General features: G+C 39.5%; 1 protein-coding gene across 1 annotated transcript in view; it reads right to left on the bottom strand.

The window, feature by feature from the left end:
• LOC117271560 (choline transporter-like protein 5-A) overlaps nt 1-24523 on the bottom strand; it is a 266710-nt gene that overhangs the window by 57308 nt on the left and 184879 nt on the right. The window contains exons 12-16 of the mRNA XM_078172866.1: nt 9971-10070; nt 9743-9835; nt 9466-9553; nt 8129-8397; nt 7893-7987 (exon numbers count right to left, since the gene is read on the bottom strand). Coding sequence (XP_078028992.1) covers nt 7893-7987; nt 8129-8397; nt 9466-9553; nt 9743-9835; nt 9971-10070 — 645 coding nt within the window. The remainder of the gene's footprint in view (nt 1-7892; nt 7988-8128; nt 8398-9465; nt 9554-9742; nt 9836-9970; nt 10071-24523) is intronic.

Raw genomic sequence — 24523 nt, 5'->3', positions numbered from 1 at the left:
CATCGCCACTCACTAGGCTATTGACTGGCTGCCATAAGCTACACACAAATAGAACATTAAGAAGTTCTAACAAATGCAAACTGGCCAACAGTAGAATTCACCACATGACAAAAGCAGACAAGAAACTGTAGCTGGAGCGCTGTCCTTGGTGCTGAAGATGCAAAAACAAACAAATGTCTATACTCCAAAACTAACTACTTCTGACATGACGAACCAAGACAGCGTACATAGATAAAAAAAAAAAAACAACATCAGCAGAAAAACAGAAGTCCTGACCAACAGCAAGCGGCGATCACCATGGCCAAATAACGTCGCATATCTGTAATAAAGAAATAATAACAAGACAGCTGTTGGCAACTAGCTGTTGCTGCTGCAGCTACTATTAAACGTGACTGGAATTAATAAACAAGCAGTAAATGCACAGTGGGGGTTATTTGTTTTCTGTATCGGCGTGACGCGCTGTGTTAATTGAGTGAATCGTCCGAGCGGACGCGTGTTAATTTGAGTTTGATTTAATTTAATTACACTAAAGGTGTTGAGTTAAACTAACCATATGAATCCGTTTCGTTTTTATACAATGTAGTGCTGCATTTTGAAAGCAAAAAGAGCTAAGTTTTTTGGGGCTATGTTATATCAGGGGTTTCAGCTTGGCACTGTGAACCTGTGCCTCCCGTGACCTGTAAAAGTAGCGTTGTGACATAAGCCTCAGTTTCTGTTGTTGGCGAATTGTTACAAGCTGATGAATTCGCTGGTCAAGGCAGGCCAAACAGGTGAGATGACAGAAAGATGGCTGGTTTGTCTCTAACAAAATACTTTCTGTAGACGTGCTGCAAGAAAGGATTAATGCTTAATATACATCTGCAGCCGGAGCGCATTACGCTGTCAATAGGCTTATGTGTGGGGAATACAACGATGTGCTATCCAAATAAGGGCTTGTACGTCACATATAGCAGATGATGTGATGTCCCATCGATGAGCAGGATCTCTTAACCGTCGCCTGTGAAGCTGTAACCCCGCTAGTCTTCTCCTTAAATGACGAGGACTAATCTGAATGCCTAACAGAAAGACACAATACAATTTCTGCCTGTTAGACCTTGACTGAAGTAGCCTACATCCTGATGCGTTGATCAATAATGTCATCTGCCATTTTCACCTCCCTGGGACACCAGTGGCAGCTCTTGTAGGCTGAAATCAGGACGATCACATTAACCAGCGCGCAATCATCAGACTTGACAATTATCACGAGAAAACAATCTTTATCTCGAGATAACGAATTAATAAGTCGTTATCACGAGATAACAATGCACAAAAAAAGAATAATACATATGTATACATATATATATATATATATATATATATATATATATATATATGCTATAAGTGTAGCCTATATATATTTACGCAGTTTCTATCTATCTATCTATCTATATATCTATCTATCTATCTATTTTCTTTCCTTGTTCAGCCACTATTTTTAACACTTCTACAACAGATCATTTGTTAGCCTATAATAATAGGATACTTGCAGCTTTATATCAAGGGGAACAAACTGTGTCTCATGAAATTGTTATATTATTTATTATACCTACTTATTTCCACAGCAGTTGGGGTGCTGTGTGTTGTTGCCTGTTCCTGTCACAAGGTGGAGTCTGGGGTTTGTGAGTCAGTGCCATAACACCAGGCTGTATAGAGATTTCATTTTTATTTTGAATAAAAATGAAATCTCACGTTTCCAGAGGATGGTTTCACTTCAGATTGATAGTAGACCACCTCAGAATGTCACACACTAAATTTCATTTGATTCTGATGTAGAATAAGAAAAAAATAAGACCCTTCTTAAAAAGTCAAATATGAGAACACCTCATATCTGACTTTTATTTTAAAAGAGCTATTTTCTAGAAAATGCACTTACATTAATTCCACTGGCACTGTAGCTGCTCTATAATGAAGCCCACTCTTCTGCAACTTCTCTTTCCTCTAGAGTTCCTCCAGACATTTCCCCACTACTTTCTGTTTACCATAGCCTATCTCACCAGAAAATGCTGGCGGCCGGGATATCTTTTCATTATTGTGTAACTGTTTTTTTTTCCCTCCAATTTTATTTTAATTTATGAACATGAATGTAAATAAATAAAAACAAATATACAAAGTCGTGAGTATACATTCAAGTTATAGAGAGGATTTTAAGGCTTCATAAACATTCAAAGTCCTGATGGCTTTCATATTGGTCAGTTCGTATTTTAACTGGTGTATATTGGGTTTCCTTTCCGTCCACTTGCTTTCATGGATATGAAACTTTCCATCTAAAATACGATGGGTTAAAAATAAAAGATGTCTTCTGTCCATATTGTTTTTCTCCACATAAAAAGTAATGTCCTTTTTTTTCTTTTTTCTTTTTTTTAGCAAATTAATCTTAACCCCACAGAAAGAATCAAATATTCAACATCAATCCAAAATAATTGAACATAAATACATTCATAAAATAAATGAACAATAGTTTCCTTGTCAGTTTGCAGAATACACAGGATTCAGACAGAAGGTCTGTACATTTTAAGAATTTCTTTTGTTGGATAAATTAAATGTATATCTTTAAAATAAACATCACCACCTTTATTATTGTCTATATATTTTTTTGTAGTAAGTCAAACCACTTTCCAGTTAATGTAACTGTATAACTGAGGTTGTCTGGAATCTGTCAATATCAATGTGCTGTTGATTAAAAGCCGAATCTCTCAAAAATACTTTGGTTGATCTGCTGTTTATTTATGATATGCAGCAAGTCACAAAGTGATATGAACTTTTTGATTTATACAATGGAGAGACAAGTCTGTGATAACAGTTAAATGGGAAATTAGTAAACCACAGGCTACTTTGCAGAATAAGTTTGATCTGTCCTCATAACGTGTGAAAATATTTGAGTAGCATCATCACAAAGCTCCTTCAGTTCTTCCTCCTTTTGTTTCATATCTGTGCAAACAAGTTCATAAGTTATGTAAACAAGTAGGCTAGCCTGTGTAGGCCAATGTGTGTGCAGACGATTTCTGTTACATTAATTCAGTGCTGTATTTCTCAGCACTGGGATGTCGCTCCAACAAGCAACTCACAGCTATGGAAAGTTCAACTCTTCTAGTTTCTTTCAATGTCCGCCCTATCTTGCAGTGAAGGCTATTTCATGAGCAATTGCCCACATCAGCCTCATAGTGTTAACAATTTGATTTAAGATATTGAGGTAGGCCTAACTCACATTTAAACATTTAATGATGAACTCATACAGTACAGGCCAAAAGTTTGGACACACCTTCTCATTCAATGCGTTTTCTTTATTTTCATGACTATTTACATTGTAGATTCTCACTGAAGGCATCAAAACTATGAATGAACACATGGAATCCATCCGTTCACCTTTTCTGCGTCTCACAAAGACACGGCGGTTGGAACCAAAGATCTCAAATTTGGACTCATCAGACCAAAGCACAGATTTCCACTGGTCTAATGTCCATTCCTTGTGTTTCTTGGCACAAACAAATCTCTTCTGCTTGTTGCCTCTCCTTAGCAGTGGTTTCCTAGCAGCTATTTGACCATGAAGGCCTGATTGGCGCAGTCTCCTCTTAACAGTTGTTCTAGAGATGGGTCTGCTGCTAGAACTCTGTGTGGCATTCATCTGGTCTCTGATCTGAGCTGCTGTTAACTTGCGATTTCTGAGGCTGGTGACTCGGATGAACTTATCCTCAGAAGCAGAGGTGACTCTTGGTCTTCCTTTCCTGGGTTGGTCCTCATGTGTGCCAGTTTCGTTGTAGCCCTTGATGGTTTTTGCGACTCCACTTGGGGACACATTTAAAGTTTTTGCAATTTTCCGGACTGACTGACCTTCATTTCTTAAAGTAATGATGGCCACTCGTTTTTCCTTAGTTAGCTGATTGGTTCTTGCCATAATATGAATTTTAACAGTTGTCCAATAGGGCTGTCGGCTGTGTATTAACCTGACTTCTGCACAACACAACTGATGGTCCCAACCCCATTGATAAAGCAAGAAATTCCACTAATTAACCCTGATAAGGTACACCTGTGAAGTGGAAACCATTTCAGGTGACTACCTCTTGAAGCTCATGGAGAGAATGCCAAGAGTGTGCAAAGCAGTAATCAGAGCAAAGGGTGGCTATTTTGAAGAAACTAGAATATAAAACATGTTTTCAGTTATTTCACCTTTTTTTGTTAAGTACATAACTCCACATGTGTTCATTCATAGTTTTGATGCCTTCAGTGAGAATCTACAATGTAAATAGTCATGAAAATAAAGAAAACGCATTGAATGAGAAGGTGTGTCCAAACTTTTGGCCTGTACTGTAGGTCTATATATACATTACACATGCGTTGTTGCTTCCAGAGCGGACACTTTTGACCCCTGTGATCACACGTCGTGTCTACGCACGCACGTCTGATTATCATAGCAATGGGGGGATGAAACTTTGATAACTAAATCAAGCCATTTAAGGAACAATATAACCCTGTCCGCACGAACGAACGGGCGGCATGATGGAGTCAAACGGATCATGTGCGTAATTAACCACAAATCAAGCAAATACTTCATCTTAATGACATATAGGCTAACACTCATTATGCTTCAGCTGAATCTTCTAAGCAAATGACCATGTTGAATTAAAATTAGTTTATCACGTTAAATGTCCGAAATTGTATGAAATTGCTCCAATGCGTTAACCAATCTTTGTGCATAATCACACAGCCTGATATGCCCTGCAAACACGGTGGGACTATTTTCTGAAAGCACAGAGCAAAGAAATGTCTTCTTTTTCTCCCCTGGTCTGCTGTCAGCAGCAGCGGCGGCTGCAGCGGGGATTTCAGCACCACGGACAGCGCGCGTACAAAGACTTGACAAGCGTCTCCTTTAAATGTGTTTGCTGCTAGAGAAATTATACATCATAAATGAAGACAGTGACATTTTCAATAAAAAACAACGAGTTGAATGTTCATTTCAAGCTTTTGTAGTACAACGAATTTCAGAACTGTGCGAGTGACGGAGAGCGGGCGGCAGTGTTTGATGCAGGAAACTCGATATGGACTTGAAAATCAATTTCGGAGTGGGGGTGGTTCGGAATGGAGGGCTGTCCCCTGTTGGGACATTGTGCACGCACAGCCCTTCACCACCTGGATCCTAAAATAAACACCTGTTTTATTAGGCTACATAATCATGCTTCCGTGATGCGCCATTCAAATAACAAGAATTGCGGTTTAATACTCTTAATTATAACAGCCAGCTTGTAGAAGAATGTCGGGTTTAAATCGGGCTCGGCAATTACAGTTAATTGGTCCCGGACATAACGTGCATGGGCTCGGGCCGAGTCGGGCTGGATTTTTTGGGCCCGATCTAAGCTCTATTAGCCGCTTTCGTGGAAAGGGGGTCAGTTCCGGTGAACCCACATCCACTCGCACCCCTAGTTCCGACGTCTATGCCCGCGATGCGCGATGTGGGCAGCCGGGTCCAGCCACAGCTGCTACTGCTGCCAAGTACTAACGGCTGTTAGCCCCGCCCGTTGGAAAGAGTGTGGCATATACCACTACTAGGAATGGGAGAGGGGGACTAAATCTTTTAAGATTTAAGGATGTCTGAAAAGCTGTTTCCATAAACAGTCAAATTCGCAAAAGGGCAAAATGCGAAAAAAAATGTAAACATAGATGGAGGTTTGCAGCATTTAGGGTCCAATTCAATAATAGGCTATATATTCACAATTAGGCTGTTGTAGCCTATATATTATCTTAGTTAAATATTTTTAAACCACAACCAGACATCGAGGGTGGTCAGTAGCTCTGATTTGTGAGGATAAAATAAAGATCAAAAAAATCACACGTGTGTATATGCACACGTAAGTCTGCTGCGACTTGATTCATTTATTCATTCCACTTCTTGCGAAGCACACACACACGCCTGCCTGCACGTGTAAACTATGGAGACAGATATGGGGTGCCGTTTGTAAAGTGGCTCACGCTGAAAATAACATCAACATTTTGCCACATTTAGCTTCAAACAATGTTTAAAAAAGTGTTGTGGATTTTTTAACGTCACCTTTTACCACATTTACAGCAATATTTGTTAACTTAGAAATATATTAAATAGTTAAATCTAAATATTAAATGTGGCACCTAAATGTTAAATGTTAAATCTAAATATTAAATCTAAATCTAAATCTAAATGTTAAATCTAAATATAAATCTAAATGTTAAATCTAAATGCTAAATATAAATATAAATCTAAATGTTAAATCTAAATGCTAAGGGAATCACCTTGTTGTTTACAAATACTTCCAGGTAGAAAACCAGCGGAGTTTAGCTGCATATTTATGCATATCTCACATTTTTCACGTCACTATATCACCGTTTAGACTAATCTGGTGTTTGTAAAGTCTATAAACACAATGATTGAACAAACATTACTATCACGTTCTGAAATTAATAACATGGTTATCGTAGATTAGCGGGGCTAACCGTTAGCTGTTAGCCCCGTTAGCGGTGTCTGTAATGACTCATTACACGGTCCGTGAAAAAAAATATTTTTTTCCAGCGGATGTCTTAGTTACAACATGATTGAGCTAACTGGAGTAGTTTCATGTCGTATCCAACAACGGGAGGCTTTTAACAGATGACGTCCTGATAGCTTTGCTGCTGCTGCAGCCACTGATGCTTTCTAGACATCGTGATTTCCCAAAACTGAATAAATACCACACATCGTAACACAAAACTGCTTTGCTAGCTCAATCATGTTGTAACTAAGACATCCGCTGGAAAAAATATTTTTTTCACGGACCGTTTAAGAGTTAATGAGTCATTACAGACACTGCTAACGGTGCTAAGAGCTAACGGTTGTTAGCTTAGCTTAGGTTGTTAATCCCTCCAAAGGGACACTAACAACTCAAAGTACACGTCAAATAAAATTTCTCCAAACATGTTTCTTGTTATTTTAGGTAGTTATTATCACGCTAATGTATGTTCAAGTGCTCATTTCCCCCGATAAGTTGGTTTTAATTCGTTATTTGATTCTATAAACACAGTCTGACCATCTCAAGCTTTTATTTTGGTACTTCCGGTGACCGGCAGTGTGAATTTGCATATTAGCTAAATATTTAGTTTCACCCAGAACATTTAGATTTAACATTTAACATTTAGATTTATATTTAGCATTTAGATTTAACATTTAGATTTAGATTTAGATTTAACATTTAGATTTATATTTAGCATTTAGATTTAACATTTAGATTTATATTTATATTTAGCATTTAGATTTAGATTTAATATTTAGATTTAACATTTAACATTTAGGTGCCACATTTAATATTTAGATTTAACTATTTAATATATTTCTAAGTTAACAAATATTGCTGTAAATGTGGTAAAAGGTGACGTTAAAAAATTCACAATACTTTTTTAAACATTGTTTGAAGCTAAATGTGGCAAAATTTTGATGTTATTTTCAGCGTGAGCCACTTTACAAACGGAACCCCATAGACAGACAATTTGCCAAAGTAATTTGACGCGTTCAGGTGTTAATGATGTGTACATGCACTATGTGTGTGGGGGATTCACAAGCACACGGAAGTGTAATGTATGTGTGGCGTTTGTAATGCGCTGTGCACGCGTACTGATAAGACGTGTGAGCGCATCATGTGAGTGGAGCGCACAACGCCTGCGCGTCATGTAGCGGGCGTGTGTTTAACACTCGTGTCTCCATAGTAACCCTATGTAAAATGTAGGCGTGCGCTCACGCGGTTTGATTAGATCTGATGTGTCCTAAGTAGGCGCAAGTGACGCGTTGTAGTGTGGTTGGGTGAAACGTTTGACCCCTCATAGTGTGTGTGTGTGTGTGTGTGTGTGTGTGTGTAAACCTTTCAGTTTCTGCTCCAGGTATTCCAGGATGATCTGGACCAGCTGGGCAACTGAAAGAATTAGAGCTCCGAATGCCAAAGACCCTGTGTGATACCTGAAGATAGACAGAGGAGACACAACACTGTTTGTTATAATTGCTAACTTTTGGTTTAAAGATAAAACACCACAAATTTTTCATGATTGCATACAATCTGACAAATGATGAATCCCAGGCTTGGTCTGGGTTTGTCCTGACCTGACAGTCCTGCTGAATGATGAAAAGAGTGGACATGGTGGAATATCCTGAGGCTTCCTCCTGGCCCAGTAGTAGCTAGCAAATGTCCCAGCAAGGGTGCACTGCTCCAGAGCCAAGCTAAAGTTGACCAGCCAGAAGAAAACCAGCAGGTTGAACAGCTGCAGCAGGAAGAGGTAGCGGTGGTAGGATGTCTCTCCACCATAGAAGGCAAACAGACACTGAGAATCCAGACATAATGCTGATTTGGAGATGTTGGTTTTGTTGAAGGTCTGACAGAGACATGAGGGGGAGACCAGAGGAGACTCTTTAAGTAGATTTGTACAATTTGTGCAATATGGCCATTCCAAGTACAAGCCCTGTCTTGATCAACAGAGGGAAGCATCTCAGTTGCCCAAAATCAAAGCTGCAAGTGGCAGAGTGCATTTCAAGTTTCATAAAACACTTCAGCTCATTTGATTTTACCAATCATATACTTGCTTTCAATCAATCAATCAATCAATCAATCAATTTTATTTATAAAGCCCAATATCACAAATCCCAATTTGCCTGAGGGCTTTACAGCATATAATAGTGTCTTTAGGACCCTCGCAGCGGATAAGGAAAAACTCCCCCCCAAAAAAACCTTTGTCGTACAGAACAGATCAACATGAGAAATGAACAGTAATCCGTATACAAAATGATACAGAAAGAGAGGCTTTATCATAACAATGATGCAGTAGTTTGGTGACTGTACACACAAAGATAATTTGCTTCCCCTTTATCAACAGGTACTGGCATGTATGTGCCAGATGTCTCCACAGGATTGCTTTGGGAATATTTGACATGTGGACTATTTCCTGCTAATACCTGCCTTTTGCAAAGTTTTGATTATTAGTTGCAATGTTTTTCTAACAACCTTGCCCATTTATAATAGAAATGAGTCAAAAAAAGAGTTGGAATCCAAAGAAAAGGCATTTTTGTCAAGCATATTGAACTGTAGATGTGTGTCAAATTATAAGTCAATAAGACTAACAGTGTGAGGGGCTTAGATTTTCAAAGTTTTCACTTTTTCTGCTGTTCATTAAAGCGCCACCAGGAGATTGATTTGGACCAAATTTGAAATGAAACATTAGGACAGCAAATTGAACAAAGGCATAATATAATCGATTGGACTCATGGTGTGAGGGGCATTGCATTTTGAAAACTACAGTGTTTCTTTACAGACTCAAACAGTTCTATGAGTCCTCAGTATATATGTTCATGAGCACATCACTTTGGGGGATATAAGTGTACTGTATGACTGTCATAAATACAAAAAGCAGAAAGATAAATGGATGACATTGAAGAAAATATTGTACCTTGGGGTTGCAGGTACTGTTGGCATAGGGGCAGCTCACATCAGGAGACATCACTTTGTAGATCGCTTCACCTGAGGATGCTAGATGACTGGTTTCACATTGCTGGTTAAAGACACATATTCATCTGAATACAGAAAAGTTTCACAAATATACATTTTAACATGTGCAAGACTTCTTCAAATGAATCTTTCAGCTATGAACTACAAGAATTTAACAAACATGTTATATTCCTCTTTCCATTCTTCCTGTTGTCGCTTGTGACCACTGCGAAGGATACACAGCAGTAACCGCCCAGTAGGAGATGCAAACAGCCAACAAGAGAAAAGTAATGACTGGAAAGAACAGTGTGGACATGATGTGTCCGATTGCTCTGCAACAACAGAGGAACCATGAGGCCAGGGAAATAATCATCATCATACAGTATATTTTCTTTTAATCACATCATTTGAAAAGACATTCACACATCTGATTATTGTGATCCATCTTTACTGTCTTAAGTTCATACTTGCTGGCCTCTCTGAGCAGGGCGATTGCCACTCGCACTCTTTTCCTTAAGAAGATCAACATCAAAAAGATGGAAGCTTCTGTCACTCCGAGAGACACCACTGACAAACACAAACATCACAGTTTAACTTTTTAGATTTTTAGGGCAAAGTTGGTTGCATTGTTTCATTTGTCACATTTTTGCTTTTGCTCCCCCAAACATTCAGTTGTGCCAAAATGTCTGATTCCCCTCAAAATGTTTGTCATCCTTGGCATAATTCCTACAATTCCCTTGACAAGTAAACCAGCAGGAATACAGCATTTATTAATAACCACTTTGTTGAATTAACTCCATACAGATGAATATAATTTGATATTCTATTGGACATGCAAAATAAGGATTTGCATGGCAGAGAATTTTCTCATCACATCACAGCCATTGTTTAAAAAAAATCAACTGTTTAATACCATTAGTACACAAGTTACAAAAATATTATCTGATGGACAAATGAGGCATGATGCATTAACAACTGTCTGACAGGTACTACTGAAATCAAAATGCCAAAACATTCAATGCAAAAAGGACTGAGTCCTTTTTCTGTTGGTCCACTTTTTGGTTCACCTTGACGGGAGTGAATCTGGTTCCTCTAAAAAGCACTATATGTGAAAACAGCCAAAGTCTCAAGCTTGTCATTTCATCAAATATGAAGTCTGGAGCTGCTCCAACTAGAAAAGTGCCCTCAGTAGAGTGCTGATCGCCAGGTGGCTGGCTGGGCTGATGGGCACTCTAGACAATTCTTTTCAGCTGACTCACTGCAGTACTTCAGAAGTGTCCCAGAAGCTAATAAAAATGCACACCTCCTGTATTTCTTGACAGAGCTGCAGCAAGTTGCACAGAGCAGAACAAGTGTTCCTGCTAACTTGCACTGTATGTGAAATATAGATGTAATGTTATTATGAGGATGAGTGTATTTTTAATGACTAAAACAAAATTACAAATCTTTAATCCATGTCATTTAAAACAGTACTTTGAACAGATTTAGCGTTGTCTGGATGATTCAGCACAACATAGAACATTAAAACAGACAAAAAAAGAACAATTTAACCACATAGCCTGCTTACATAGTAATGGTTGATGCACAAATCAACAAAATCTGCACATATACAAAATCTGCCCAGTTTTGTATATGTGCAGATTTTGTTGATTTGTGCATCAACGTAATCTGCCCAGTTTTGTATATGTGCAGATTTTGTTGATGCACAAATCAACAAAATCTGCACATATACAAAACTGGGCAGGCGAAACACTCTGCTGAAATGCTCCCTGTTTGGTATGACGCCGTGCTGCAGACAAAACTGGGTCACAGCTGCACACAGTGGAATTATCCCTCCTGGCTCCCTTACAGTCAAGATGCACGTGAAAATAACAAAAACGAGGACTTATTTATCTCGTATCGTGCCTAATTTAAGGATCATGACACGTGGAATTAATCTGCAGATGCTCCAGTTAAAGATAAGACCAAACTTTTCTATGGATGTCAGTGAATAAAACAGATTTCTCAACAATTATGGATCACTGCAACCAGAAGAAGTCTTTGAGCAAGCAGTCATAAATGTGCACACAAAATATGAGACTGATTGGTCCAGTAGTTTATGAGATTAGCTGCTGACAGACGGATACACACGCTCACATAAGCACACGTGCGCGCACACACACACACACACACACACACACACACACCCAAATGAGCTTTATTCTATTGTAGTGTTCTAATTCATGAAACAGAAAACGTAACCATATAGTCAGAACATTCCCCTGGGTGCTCCAAGTGTCATCTAGAACATCTTTCCCAATTTCCTGACTGCGCAGCTCCGGAATTGTTACCCTATGACATCACAAAGTAGAGTTTGAGGAATCTATTATTTAGATTTGGGAGAGAGTTGTTCCTTTTTTGTTATATTTTGGCCAGTTTTATACTGTAGAAAATGCATGTAGACATTTTTTTAATGGACACAGTTCCCCTCTAAGTATGTTCTATCCAACATCTGTTGAAACTGTCAATGTGTAGGAAGGCAGGTTACACTGATGAGACCAATAGAAATGTGGTCCTCTACTAAATGTGCACTATCCTTCACAGAGAGAGCACATACAGTTCCTAAAGGGATAGTGCACCCAAAAATGAAAATTCAGCCATTATCTACTCACCCTCACGCCGAGGGAGGCTCTAGTGAAGTTTTAGAGTCCTCGCATCACTTGCGGAGATCGGCGGGGGGAGCGGCTAGCACACCTAATGGCTGACGGTGACCCAGACTAAAACGTCCAAGAACACAAAATTGAAACCACAAAATATCTCCAACATGCTCGTCCTTAGTGATCCAAGTGTCTTGCAGCCCCGACATAAAAAGTTGTTTTCGAAAAATGTCATTTGAACTCTGTTTTTAGCCTCACTGTAGCCTGTAGCTCTGACTTCTTCTTCTCTGTGCTCCGTCTCTGTGCTGCGCGTCGGGGTTCTATTCCCCTGTCGGGAGTTATTTTCCCAGTATTCACCGGCTCATTATACATTATCCCGCTTATTACACGGCTAATTATCAGTTAAATAAATAATGTTGTCTGCCTCTGCGAAGTGCATTAAAACCGACCGGATTCAACAACTTTTGGTGAAAGTTTTGTACTCACCCAGGCTTAGTGGACTGAACCGAGGCATAAAACTCGTGTAAAATGTCATTAAGCATGACTGCCGAGTGTGTATTCAAATCCGTCTTCTTTTGTTTTTGGCAGAGAAAGTCCGTAGGTATTCTTTTTCTTCAGCGGCAGCCGTTAAAATCAGCCACTTCTGTTTGTTTTTTTCCCTCGGAAGTTGTTTGACAGCTGCAGTGTTGCAGGGCAGCATCCCTAGCAACGCTGGGCTACATAGCAACTGTGTGTAATGACCGTTGCTACTAGCAGCGGTCATTACACAGTAATATCAGACCGCAGAATGCCGCTACTGACCAATCAGAATACAGCATTTAATAGAGCTGTGTAATAAATGTATATATATATATATATATATATAGTCTTTTCAAAAAGAAACTTTAATGATATAATATCATAGCATAAACATTGTAGATATTACGGCTGGGTTAACAGAATTGATTTGATCAATTTGAATCAATTGTCCTTCAAATGGTCTATCGGTTCATAAAATCCAAAAGCTGATCCTTAAATGTAACTGTCTTTTCTTCCGTGGATGTATGTCACACCTTGTAGCAGCCTGCAGTTTCACTACCTCCTTTGTTTCATGTGATCGGCATCTATTTTTCATGGCACAAGATCTCACCAGATGTAATTGGGACCTTGTTAATAGAATTGACTTGGAATCAATACCCAGCCCTTATAGATATACTCTGTATTCAAATAGATGGCAACAGGTTTGAAACTTTAAACTCAAATAAGTATGGCATTCAGATTTTCATGTTAGGTTAGCAATAAAATAAAAGTCTGTCTTTGGTTTACCATTTGTGCTTTCAGTTCAAAAGCTGTGGGCTGCTAATGATCAGGGCCAGGTGGAAGCGGTTGTTGGCCCATTCAAGCTGTACGACACATCATTTCGTACACTGCATGGGACTGCATGGCTGGCTGATGATGTAAGAAAGTAAACAACAGTGTTGATAAAAGCTCTGAAAGAGATACATGGTATAAAAATTTTTTTTTTTTCTTTGGTTTGCATTGCAGGTTATTGATGCATACTTGCACAGTTTCATTGAAAAAAAAGAAGGCAAGTTTGAATAATTTCTGTTGCTCTAACATTGGAGTGCCTTTCTTTCTGAACTGTTTAACTTAATATAGCCTTTGGATTTATGACTTACAAAGGCATGAGATTTGAATTATTGCATTCATTTAATATTGTTTCCGTCGGATTCAATCCATATGTTTTTTCTTTCTAAGTCTTTGCCCTGTAAATTTACAATTTTAGGACTTAAATTCCTCCAGTGTCCTGCTGTGTTTGCATTCTGGCTGAATGCACCACGGTATTCATTTCGGACTGAATCTCCACAACAGCTAAAAACTTTTTGTGTTTGACAGAAACCTATTCACTTGCTGACTTCCACTGTGTCCACGTCATTGTTTTCGGAACAATTCGGCCCCCCTCAATAAGGTAATTAATTTGTCACAGTTATTATATTGATGTATTGAATGTAAAAAATAAATTAACGATAACTTGGTATTGAATCGATTCCCCAGATGAAGATTCCAGTGGAGGACATCTGGATGTGCCCTGTGAATGTTGGGGCTCACTGGATTTTAGTGGTTTGTTTAAACCTCTTTGTTGTTATGCTGTGGAATATTTCATGGTTCAGGATCATGTGTGCTGATAATTCAGTTGACCTCCAACGGAATCACAAGGCTCCTTGTCAGTTTGGATAAAATTATCTGCTGAATAAATATACATGAATATCCCAAACTCTGACTCTTCTAGCGTAACATACACACTCCATACACACATTCTCGTTTACAATACCAAGCGGGCACCCCCTCCCCTCTCTGCTCCACCAATCTCCAGCCCGCACACTGACAGCGTAGCCTGTAAACAGAGCTCAGCTGTTTATTTAGCCTAGCAATATCTCCGGACTATAGTAGCTGCAATGGACGACTTTGAACATGATTTTGAAGAGTTTCTTGTCGCGGACACAGACCCAGAGCCATACCTGTTTGAGCCAGAGCATACAAATGAGGAACTTAGATGCTGAGCGGGCGAGAAGAGAGGCTGAATCCTCCTCTCCCATTTTGCTGCACAGAATGGGATTCAGTGCTACCATCGTTGGGGAGATATATCGTCAGGAGGAAAAGCACCGCAGAGAGTGCATCACAAGGAGTGAAGTTGCGTCTTATTTTCCTCGCAGATGACGGTTCGGGTTCATTCTCTCCTGCTGTGTGGTAAGTGTGGTCCATTCGCAAACTTTATAACTAAAAAAACTTTTCACTACTCTCTATCTACGAACTATTAACACTCTCTGCTGTTTCTTCCTCCTTCTTCCTTCCTCCCGCTGTCTTCGTTGGTTTATTTATACACGCGAAACGCGTTCTCTGGCTGGCTGGATTGTCCGCTCAGTCTGCCGTACATACATGGCGCACAAGATGGCGACCTCTCTAAAGCAAGGCCCTTGCTATATATATATATAAAAGCATAATTATAAGGCTACGAAAACTAAACAAATTTTATTTTATAGCAATTATACACTTATATAAACATATTAATGGGTAGAATATTCAGATTCAGATTCAGATTTGACAATAAACCATGCCAAATATTACACACTGGCCCTTTAAGGTGTTACGCTGTTGTTAATGTCTAGTTAGGTTTAGGCACAAAACCCACTTGATTAGAGCTATGAAAAGATCATGGTTTGGATTAAAATGATCACTGGAGACAAGTTTTCAAATTTCTTAAACATATGCAACCTTTACTGTCATGGCAGTGAAACAACAACAACAACAGTGAAAACCAAGACTAATTGACATGGGCAAGATTAAGTCATTTAGAGTTTCTAAATGTCGGTTTCGATTATTTTTCGATTAATTGCCTAGCCCTAGTGCTTTGTATTTTTTATTTCCATGCAAATATATCTTAAATTTTTTGCAGGTGCAGTGCGATTCCTGCAGTAGGCGGGCACATTTTGAATGTGTCCAGTAAAACAAGAATATTTCTGCAAAAAATGTAGTTGAACTGTGTTGGAGGGCCTCATGTACAAAGGGTGCGTATTTACAAAAACGTGGCGTACGTCCTTTTCCACGGCAAAGTTCAGATGTATCAAGAGTGAAATGACTTAGAGGTGATGCTGGGAAACTGTTATAATAAATAAATGTGAAAACAATTAGTCCTCAAGAGTGATGTGCACATCAGAGACACATGAACAATTAACACTGATGAACAATTTACACACCCACGTGTTTGCAATTAGATGAGTGGATATAAAAGCATGCGCAAAGTGGTGCCAAAAATACCGTTAACAACGTTTTAGCAGTATTTGCCGCATTGGTTCCCGAGGGCAATCCTCCTGGAACTGTGCGCAGAGCTGCGGCCGACCTACAGCGAGGGGCCATGCGCTGCCTGTATCCATACAGGTGCTGACCACACCTGGACTCCTAGCAACACAGGCATTCCGGAGGGAGCTGGCCGACCGATCGGGACTGTGCCAGTCGACCCTGAACCGAGTCATGCCAGCTGTGTGGGACGGAATTATCCGCATGTCAGCCAGGTATATCAAATTCCCATATGCAGCTGAACAGGCCAGCATTAAAGCTCAATATGCAGCGAGAGCCGGTTTTCCTAATGTTATCGGAGCTATCGACTGCACACACATTATAAAAGCGCCATCGCAGGATGAATTTGTTTTTGTCAACAGGAAGCATTTTCATTCGATCAATGTACAGACCATATGTGATGCGCAAATGCAATTAACCAACATTGTGGCGAGGTGGCCTGGTTCAACGCACGATTCATACATTCTGAGTAACAGCATGGTTGGGAACAGACTACAAGCTGGCACTGTGCGCGATGGGTGGCTTCTTGGTGAGTAAATAATTTATTCGTTTAATTGTCCTAATATCGAGCCCCATAATGAGCACTGAACATGTGCGACCCCAAATATAACCCTGCCTTCATAGCATCAGTACTAGTCAGTGGTTAAAGTTAGTGACTTGTTGTTTTTTAAACTACAGCTTCAGAGCTTTCGAACAAGCCCCTGATTGTCTCTGTGTGTAAAGTACTCATGTCAATAAACCCGTGCGTAAAGTGCGACATTTCCTAATCAGCCTCACCTTTTCCACGGCGCACTTCTGCATTCATTTACAACAATAGTGTGTGATCCGTGTAAGTGGTGTATAAAATTAACAAATATAAACTGTAAATCCAGTTCACATAATTAATTGTCTGCTTTCAACTGACCCCAGGCAACTCTCTGTTCAAACGGGTGAGCTCCTCCTCTCCTGTGCCCCCGCCTGTTTTGGCCACACTTTGGCGGTGGGCAGCCCTCCTCTGCTTCACGTCCACCTTAATGTCGGACCACTTCATTTTTAATTCTGCGTGTGTACGCTTTTCTGACCCCACTGCATTGACAGCCTCACACACACTCTCCCACTCACTCCTCTTGCGTTTTGTATTGATGCCGGAGGACTGTGTGCCAAAAAGTACATCTTTGCGCGCCTCCACTTAAATGAGTAGCGTTTCCAATTCGCATTCTGTGAAGATTTTCTTTTTTTCCCGTCTTATTCATTCTTTTGTTTAAGTTTTCTGATCGTGCAGAGAGGGGAATCTCAGGTGCATGGCCAATTTAAATATGATTTGCATATTTAAATGGGGGCATGGACAGGGAGGGGCCGGGTTCTCCAACATGTGCGCTCAATTCCACATTGATTGGGATGTACAAAGGAAATGTGCTTGGATTCATGTGTACGCACAGATTCATACATATGGATATTTTTGTGCATACGACGTTTTCTGGATTCAAGCATATGCCATGTTTCAGTAGGAAATCCACGCAAGTCTTTGTACATGAGGCCCACTCTGGCCTGGCCTGGCCTATAATTAAGCAGATGAAGCTTGCTAGTGTGTTTGAAGAAATGACATGTTTTTGTTTTGATTCAGTTTTTAGCTTTAGGGCTGCAACAATTAATCGATTAATCGATGACTAATCGATTAATCGACTAATTGAATTAATCGCCAACTATTTTGATAATCAATTAATTGTTTTGAGTCTTTTTTCTTAAGAAAGAAAAAGTCCAAGTTCTCTGATTCCAGCTTCTTAAATATGAATATGTTCTGGTTTCTCTAGTTTATGACAGTAAAGTGAAGATCTTTGGGTTGTGGACTGTTGATTTGTACAAAACAAGACATTTGAGGACGTCTTCTTGGGCTTTGGGGAACAGTGATCAACATTTTTCAATATTTTATAGACCAAAAGCCGAACACATGAATCGTTTTAATTTACCTTTTGTATCAGTAGCAGCAAAATATCAGCAGCAAAGTTGATGTAAAAGATGTAATTTTCAATGAAGTATCATTTTTCTCGTGTTTATTATTAATTTGGAAATAATTAAAGCGACCTTGTGCTAAATTTAATAGCTAATAGCTAAATAAGAGTAATTTAATAATTATGCGATTCATAATCTGATTAGTCGACTAATTGTGTCAATAGTCGGTGACTGATGGACTATCAAAATAGTCGTTAGTTGCAGCCCTATTCAGCACTGTCAATTTCAAATAATGTTCTGTTATTGAATACAGGGGTGGAAATTATTTTTTTTATCTGATTCATCGATTAATCGAAAAAATAATAGACCGATTAACTGTTGCTACAGCAGACAATCTTTGCTATATAGTAGACAATCTTTGTAAGTGTATTTGAACAAATTACCAGTTTTTGTTTGATTCAGTTTTTAGCTTTATGCATGTTTATAGCCTGTCAGTACTGTGCTACAATGGCGGCATTGCTGCAGCAGACAATCTTTGTACTATACAGTAGACAATCTATGTGAAAGTGTATTTGAACAATTTGCATGTTTTGTTTTGATTCAGTGTTTAGCATGTTTATAGTCTGTCAATATAATTATAATTGGAAAATCATTCTAGCTGGTCCTGGGTCTTCTTTGCCATTTTTAGGGTTCTAACCCCGAAGGGGTAGAACCCTTCTAAGATTGTACCGGTTTATTATTATTATTATTAGGGTTCTAACCCCGAAGGGGTAGAACCCTTCTAAGATTGTACCAGTTTATTATTAGGGTTCTAACCCCGAAGGGGTAGAACCCTTCTAAGATTGTAGCGGTTTATTATTATTATTATTATTATTATTATTAGGGTTCTAACCCCGAAGGGGTAGAACCCTTCTAAGATTGTACCGGTTTATTATTATTATTATTATTATTATTATTTTTTGTTGTCTGCCGCTTGAGCTCAAATTCCCGTGAGCTGGAATAAGCCAGAAACCTGAAACTCGGCCCAATGATTGGAAATGATGTGCATCAACTTTTATTAAAATATGAGCCCAGTCGGCCACATGGTGGCGCTGTAATTAAGGCTTAAAAATGACTTTTTTGGGAGGCCACGCCCCTCACACCATAAGTCTGATTGACTTGAAATTTGACACACAGGTCCAGCTCAATGTGCTCTACAAAAAAGCCTGTGGGACCATTAAGCTCCGTCTACTAGATTTTTTGCTAATTTGCATAATTTGAAAAACAGTAAAGTGACATAAACTTTTACAATTTTGACTCCATCAACACCAAATTTGGTACACGGCTTTGGGGGATGACAAGAACCATTTCTATTATAAATGAGCCAGATTGGTCAAAAAACATGGCCGCCACGGACCAATGAATCTTTGCTGTGGGCGGAGCTTAGAATTGATTGGCCATAACTCCCACACCCTTTGACCTATCATCACCAAACTTAGTGGGTAGGTCCACAATGAGACTTGGAAGCTGCCTACCAAAGCATTTTGAGCTCAGCCTATAGGGGGCGCTATAAATGCCACACATCTGTATCTCAAAGACCATTGGATGGAATTTCACCAAATTTGGTATGCATGCTCTAGGGGTGGCTATTAACTCATATCTTGAGTGCCATGTTGATAGGTGAAAGTGGGCGTGGCCTATTCGTCATTAACCGTCATAATTTGCGTTTTATTAATTTATGACCAGCTGGAAGGACCTAGGGACATGAAACGTGGTACATGGACTATAAATGACATCCAAATACTGCTCAAAAAATTTGGTCCCAATCGGCCTTATGGGGGTGCTATAACATAGAGTGTAAAGCTTGAAAGGCTCTGCCCGCCGCACCACAAGTGCTATTGACTTGAAATTTTACACACACATCCTCCTGATAGTCCTCTACAAAAACGCCTCTTGCACCCTGAATGCCACCCTTACAGAATTTTTGCTAATTTTAATAATGTTAAAAACAGTAAAATCAATAAGCTTTTGAAATATTTGTGCTATCAACACCAAACTTGGTATGAGGCATCAGGGGACCGAGACACTCATTTCTATTATAAATGAGCAAGATCGGATGAAAAACACGGCTGCCGTCAAGCAAAGTGTCCTTGGAAAGGGCGGGGCTTAACGAATATCGGCTGTAAAATGTTAACCGTTTTTCCGATCGTCACAAAACTGGGTAAATATCATCAGAAGGGGACCAAGAGCACACCCAAAAAAAGATTTTGAGATTGGCACATAGGGGGCGCCACCGCCAAACCGTTTTCTCCATTGAAAATGAATTACGGAATCTTCAAAAATCACAAAATTTCAAACGGTAACTACGGATTCATACTTTCAGCTAGAAACTCCATTCAAACTGGAAAATATTCAGCAATTCCTTGACTTTTTACATATGATTCAACTTTTCAATCCCATTCAAACTTTCCAAAATATTCAGCGTTTTCTGAAACTTGGTTATAATGGAAGTCAATGAGAAAATCCTTCAAACTCACTCATCTTCACCCACACTTCACAAACTCATACATTCACGTAGAAACTCCATTCCAACTCTGAAATGTTGACATTGCCATCGACTTTCAGTGACTGATTCATATTTTCCATATCTCTTTTAGTTTTTCTACACCAGCTGTTTAAAAATCATGAAATTTTCAGCCCTTCTCAGAATTTATAATGGGTGTGTATTGCGTGGAATGTTGAGAGTTAGAGTGGGTGATGTCATCGCTAGAATGCTCAGCACCTCTGAAATCATCAAGAAATTTTCTCTTAAACTCGCTGGTGCAGCCACATCGTTCACTCTACATACACAAATTGTACACCAAATTGTAGGAAAAGCCGTTCCGGTCGCAGAGGTGTGACCGCTGAAGAAAATGGATTTAGGGTTTTGGCTGCAGGTGGTCTAAAAGGACAACAAGTCCAACCAACTGCCCCATTCACTCCCATGTTAAGTGAGAGCCCAAATTTCTGGAAGAAAGCAGACCATTCCACTTATGTCCATCATGGCTCTGGCCTCATTTTTCACACCACAGAAATGAAATTTACACCTTTGTGATCCGCATCCTGTCCTCTCGCTCACGGTGTGCTTTTTGTAGCTGTAGCACTTACGGTTTTTCATTAAACAGTTGGAGTTTGAGAGGAACTTTTGGCTCAGTTTCTGCCTTTTCTTGGTGTATTTAAATTTGACTGTGCCATTGCCAACTGGTGATTGGCTGAATCAACTCCAGCCGTTCGGCCAATCCTCTGTGTGTCACAGCACAGTCAAATTTGAATATTTCAGCAACCTGACTTCTTTGCAGTTAAAGCCTCATCATACAGAGGTAATTACATATGTGTCAGTCTGCCTGTCCGGGTCTGTCTGTCTCTGTCTTTCTGTGTCCATCTTGGACATTTTAGACTGCAGTCTTTTTTAGCTGTTAAGTTCAGCTGTTTTTTCTATCTGTAAGTGGACATACACACAGACAGACAAACAGACTCACACATACACAAACGCGCGACAGCACGTGAACATACACACATTCAGGCATGCACACACACACAGACACACAGTGATACATTTACTGCTATTAATAATTAGCATATTGCTATGGGTATACTAGTTGGCAGCGAGCATCAGGCACACTCAAAATTTCATGTGAAATTTTCTAGTTCATTCATTCACTCATTCATTCATTCTCGAAAATGAAAATTTCATTCATGAAAATTTCAAATGCTCTGCAGAGATCAGATGAAGGCCACAGGATTTGTTTAAAGCCAATTTCCCAATTGCATATTTGAACCTAGCAACAGCTTTCTTTTTAATTTCACTCTCAGGTCCATGCCTTGATTTACCAGCGATAACCCAATTTTTAAAAGCTTCTCTGGCTTGCTGGTGGAGTTCATCCACATACTCATTCCAGCCTGGCCTGAAGCTGTACTTCTTTGCTTTTCTCTGAATGAGTGGTTTACTAGCCTCATTCAGACCCTGCACAATTCTGCCATATAGTACACATAGCTCTTCTTTGTGATTTGGCATACCACAGTTGAAATTATCACACATTATAGCATCATATGGAATTTCAACGTTACCTATGGTCTTCTCAGTCAAGTCATGATAATGTAGCAGGTCGTTCTCTGAGAGTTTAGCCCACTCAATTTTCCCACCATGATTAACCTGATTATCATCCGTGGTCATTGTAGGTAGGTTTTCTACATTTCGTATAATGGAGACAGGCATGTGGTCCATTGTTGCAAACCCATACAAAATCTCAACTTTATCCACACATTCATGGGCATCAGCTGTGCTTACACAATGATCTAGCCAGGATGTTGTATTCCAAGCCTCACTGACATATGTATAGCTATCTGTTGGCAAATGGATCTTACTTGTTAACAAGAGCTTATTATCATGACAAAATTCAACTAGGTATCGGCCAAACACAGACTTCCTATCAGAGATATCTGCATTCAAATCACCCATTACATAAATATGGGTACATTCATTTTCCTCAATAAAAGAGCCAATAAAAGCAAGCTTCTGAAGATATTCGTCCTCGTTACTGGAACATTCATAAGGTGTGTAAACATTCAAAATGATAAGAACATTACCATTATAAGAAACTTTTATTGCAACACACCAGTCTACTCTCAATCTAATCACACTGATCAGAGGGTCATATTTTTTATGCCACATAATGGCCACACCTCCAGGTATTCTGCCTTGAACCAACCCCAAGCTCAAATCTGTGGTTGACTCCCCCACCCCATGGAAGTTACTATGAACAGAGTTAAGCTTGTCCAGGTCCTGTTTAGCAAGAAAAGTTTCTTGTAGACAAAGAATGTCAGTTTCCTCAAGGAGTTTGTCAACAACAAGTCGCCGTGCCTTATCCGCTGCATTGTGTCCTAGACGCAGGCCACATGTGTTATATGACACAATTCTCATGAGAAGTAGACAAATCTTATGCATGTCACCCAAGTAAGCAGTGATGGACGAAATGATTACTGCATGTCATTTACCCAAGCTTTCTCTTTACATCATGTTTCTCTCCACTCTCCTTTCTGCTTACATGTATAACTCCTTGTATGTTCACACAGTTGATCCTGGGTTCCAACTCCAATGTAGTTACTCAGTCTTGTTAATCATTAATGATATGGTGCAGATTTTAAGTTTAATACTATTATGGCCAGGACAGTCTGACAGACTGACAAACAGACATTGCAGGTCTCTCTCACTCTGTGAGTTTTGCTAATATTTGATGACTTCCCATCCTACAACATAAGTGAAACAAACATGATGTCAGGACATTTTTTACCCTTGAAGAGGGCAGCACATGTAGGCCTATTTTAGATTTAGTAAAGTGCCACAGATTAGCCTATGTTTTTGGAACTTCACCTGGTTGAACAATATGGTAAATAGGCCTACTATCATTTTGATTTCATTTGATTTGGAAACATAAAACATTACATAACATTTTTATAGACTAGTGGTTGTTCAGGTGGGGTTAAGAAAGATAAACACAAAAAGCAATGTTGTAGGAATTGAGCAGAGAGAAAACAATGACATAGAGTACTGGGCCTATCCTATTTGTGCCTAGCTAATGCATCTGGGTCTCGTTTCAATTTGGTTTTTCCGTAATTTGGTTTTGAAAGAGAAAACGGGAAAACGGAAGCACTTCCGTTATTTCGTTTTGTGTCTCAAAACGGAATAACGGGAAAACGGCCGTATTTCCGTAAATCCGTTTTATTTTGAAAACAAAATATCAAACTATCAAAAGGTACACGGACCCTCACTACCACATAATACCACTTCATGCAAATGAAGCTATTATGTCATGTTTGAATAAAAAAGCCTGCATGTGCACATGTTGCTATAGTTATGTGACTTTTGAGGTCACGTGAATATATTTAGAATGGTTTGATAATTTGCCACTTAGACCATGGGGAGGAGACCAGCTGAGTAAACTGATCTGTGGATGAGAAACTTGCAACTGAAGAAGTTACCCCCACCCCCGGGCCTAGACACTGGGGAAGGTAGGGAATCTTGAGGTGACCGGATGAGGGAACTTCTCGGTTGAAGATCCAGATTAAGACAGTCTGTATCTTGATGGAGGTGGTGCAGGGGTGGAGGTGGGCTGGGAGTTTTGCTGAAATGACAGCTGGATGACAGCAGAGAGAGAAATTTGACAGCTAATGACGGATTGGTAGAGAACAGGGAGAGGCTGGCAGACTGTGACTTGTTGAAATATGTGAAGGGTGGAGCAAGAGGATAGTGGGAAAACAGAGAAGTGGCTTTGAGGTATACTTAAGGTAAACATTAAAATACCTATTGAAACTTTGAAATACGCATCAATAAGTAAAATTTCAATTTATGTTTTGATGTTCAAATGGAGTCTCTATGTGAAAGTATACCACAAATGTTATTAGCATGTAGGCTAGCTGAAAACCCGATTTCAAGAAATGTGTGACTTGGAAAGAGTATGTATTGCTTGGAGCTTTCAGGGACAGAGTGGGGAACGTCTTGCACTATGGCAGATGAGGGTCACGGTGGGTGGTGAGGGTCACGGTGGCTGGTTTGGGGCTGAACAGGTTAGAACCCGCAGATTGCTGCTCGCGGCTATATTTATT

The sequence above is a fragment of the Epinephelus lanceolatus genome, chromosome 12, assembly GCF_041903045.1.
Source record: "Epinephelus lanceolatus isolate andai-2023 chromosome 12, ASM4190304v1, whole genome shotgun sequence".
Lineage (NCBI taxonomy): Eukaryota > Metazoa > Chordata > Actinopteri > Perciformes > Serranidae > Epinephelus > Epinephelus lanceolatus.
The sequence above is the reverse complement of the archived record's forward strand: the minus strand, read 5'-3'. Positions and strand labels throughout refer to the sequence as shown.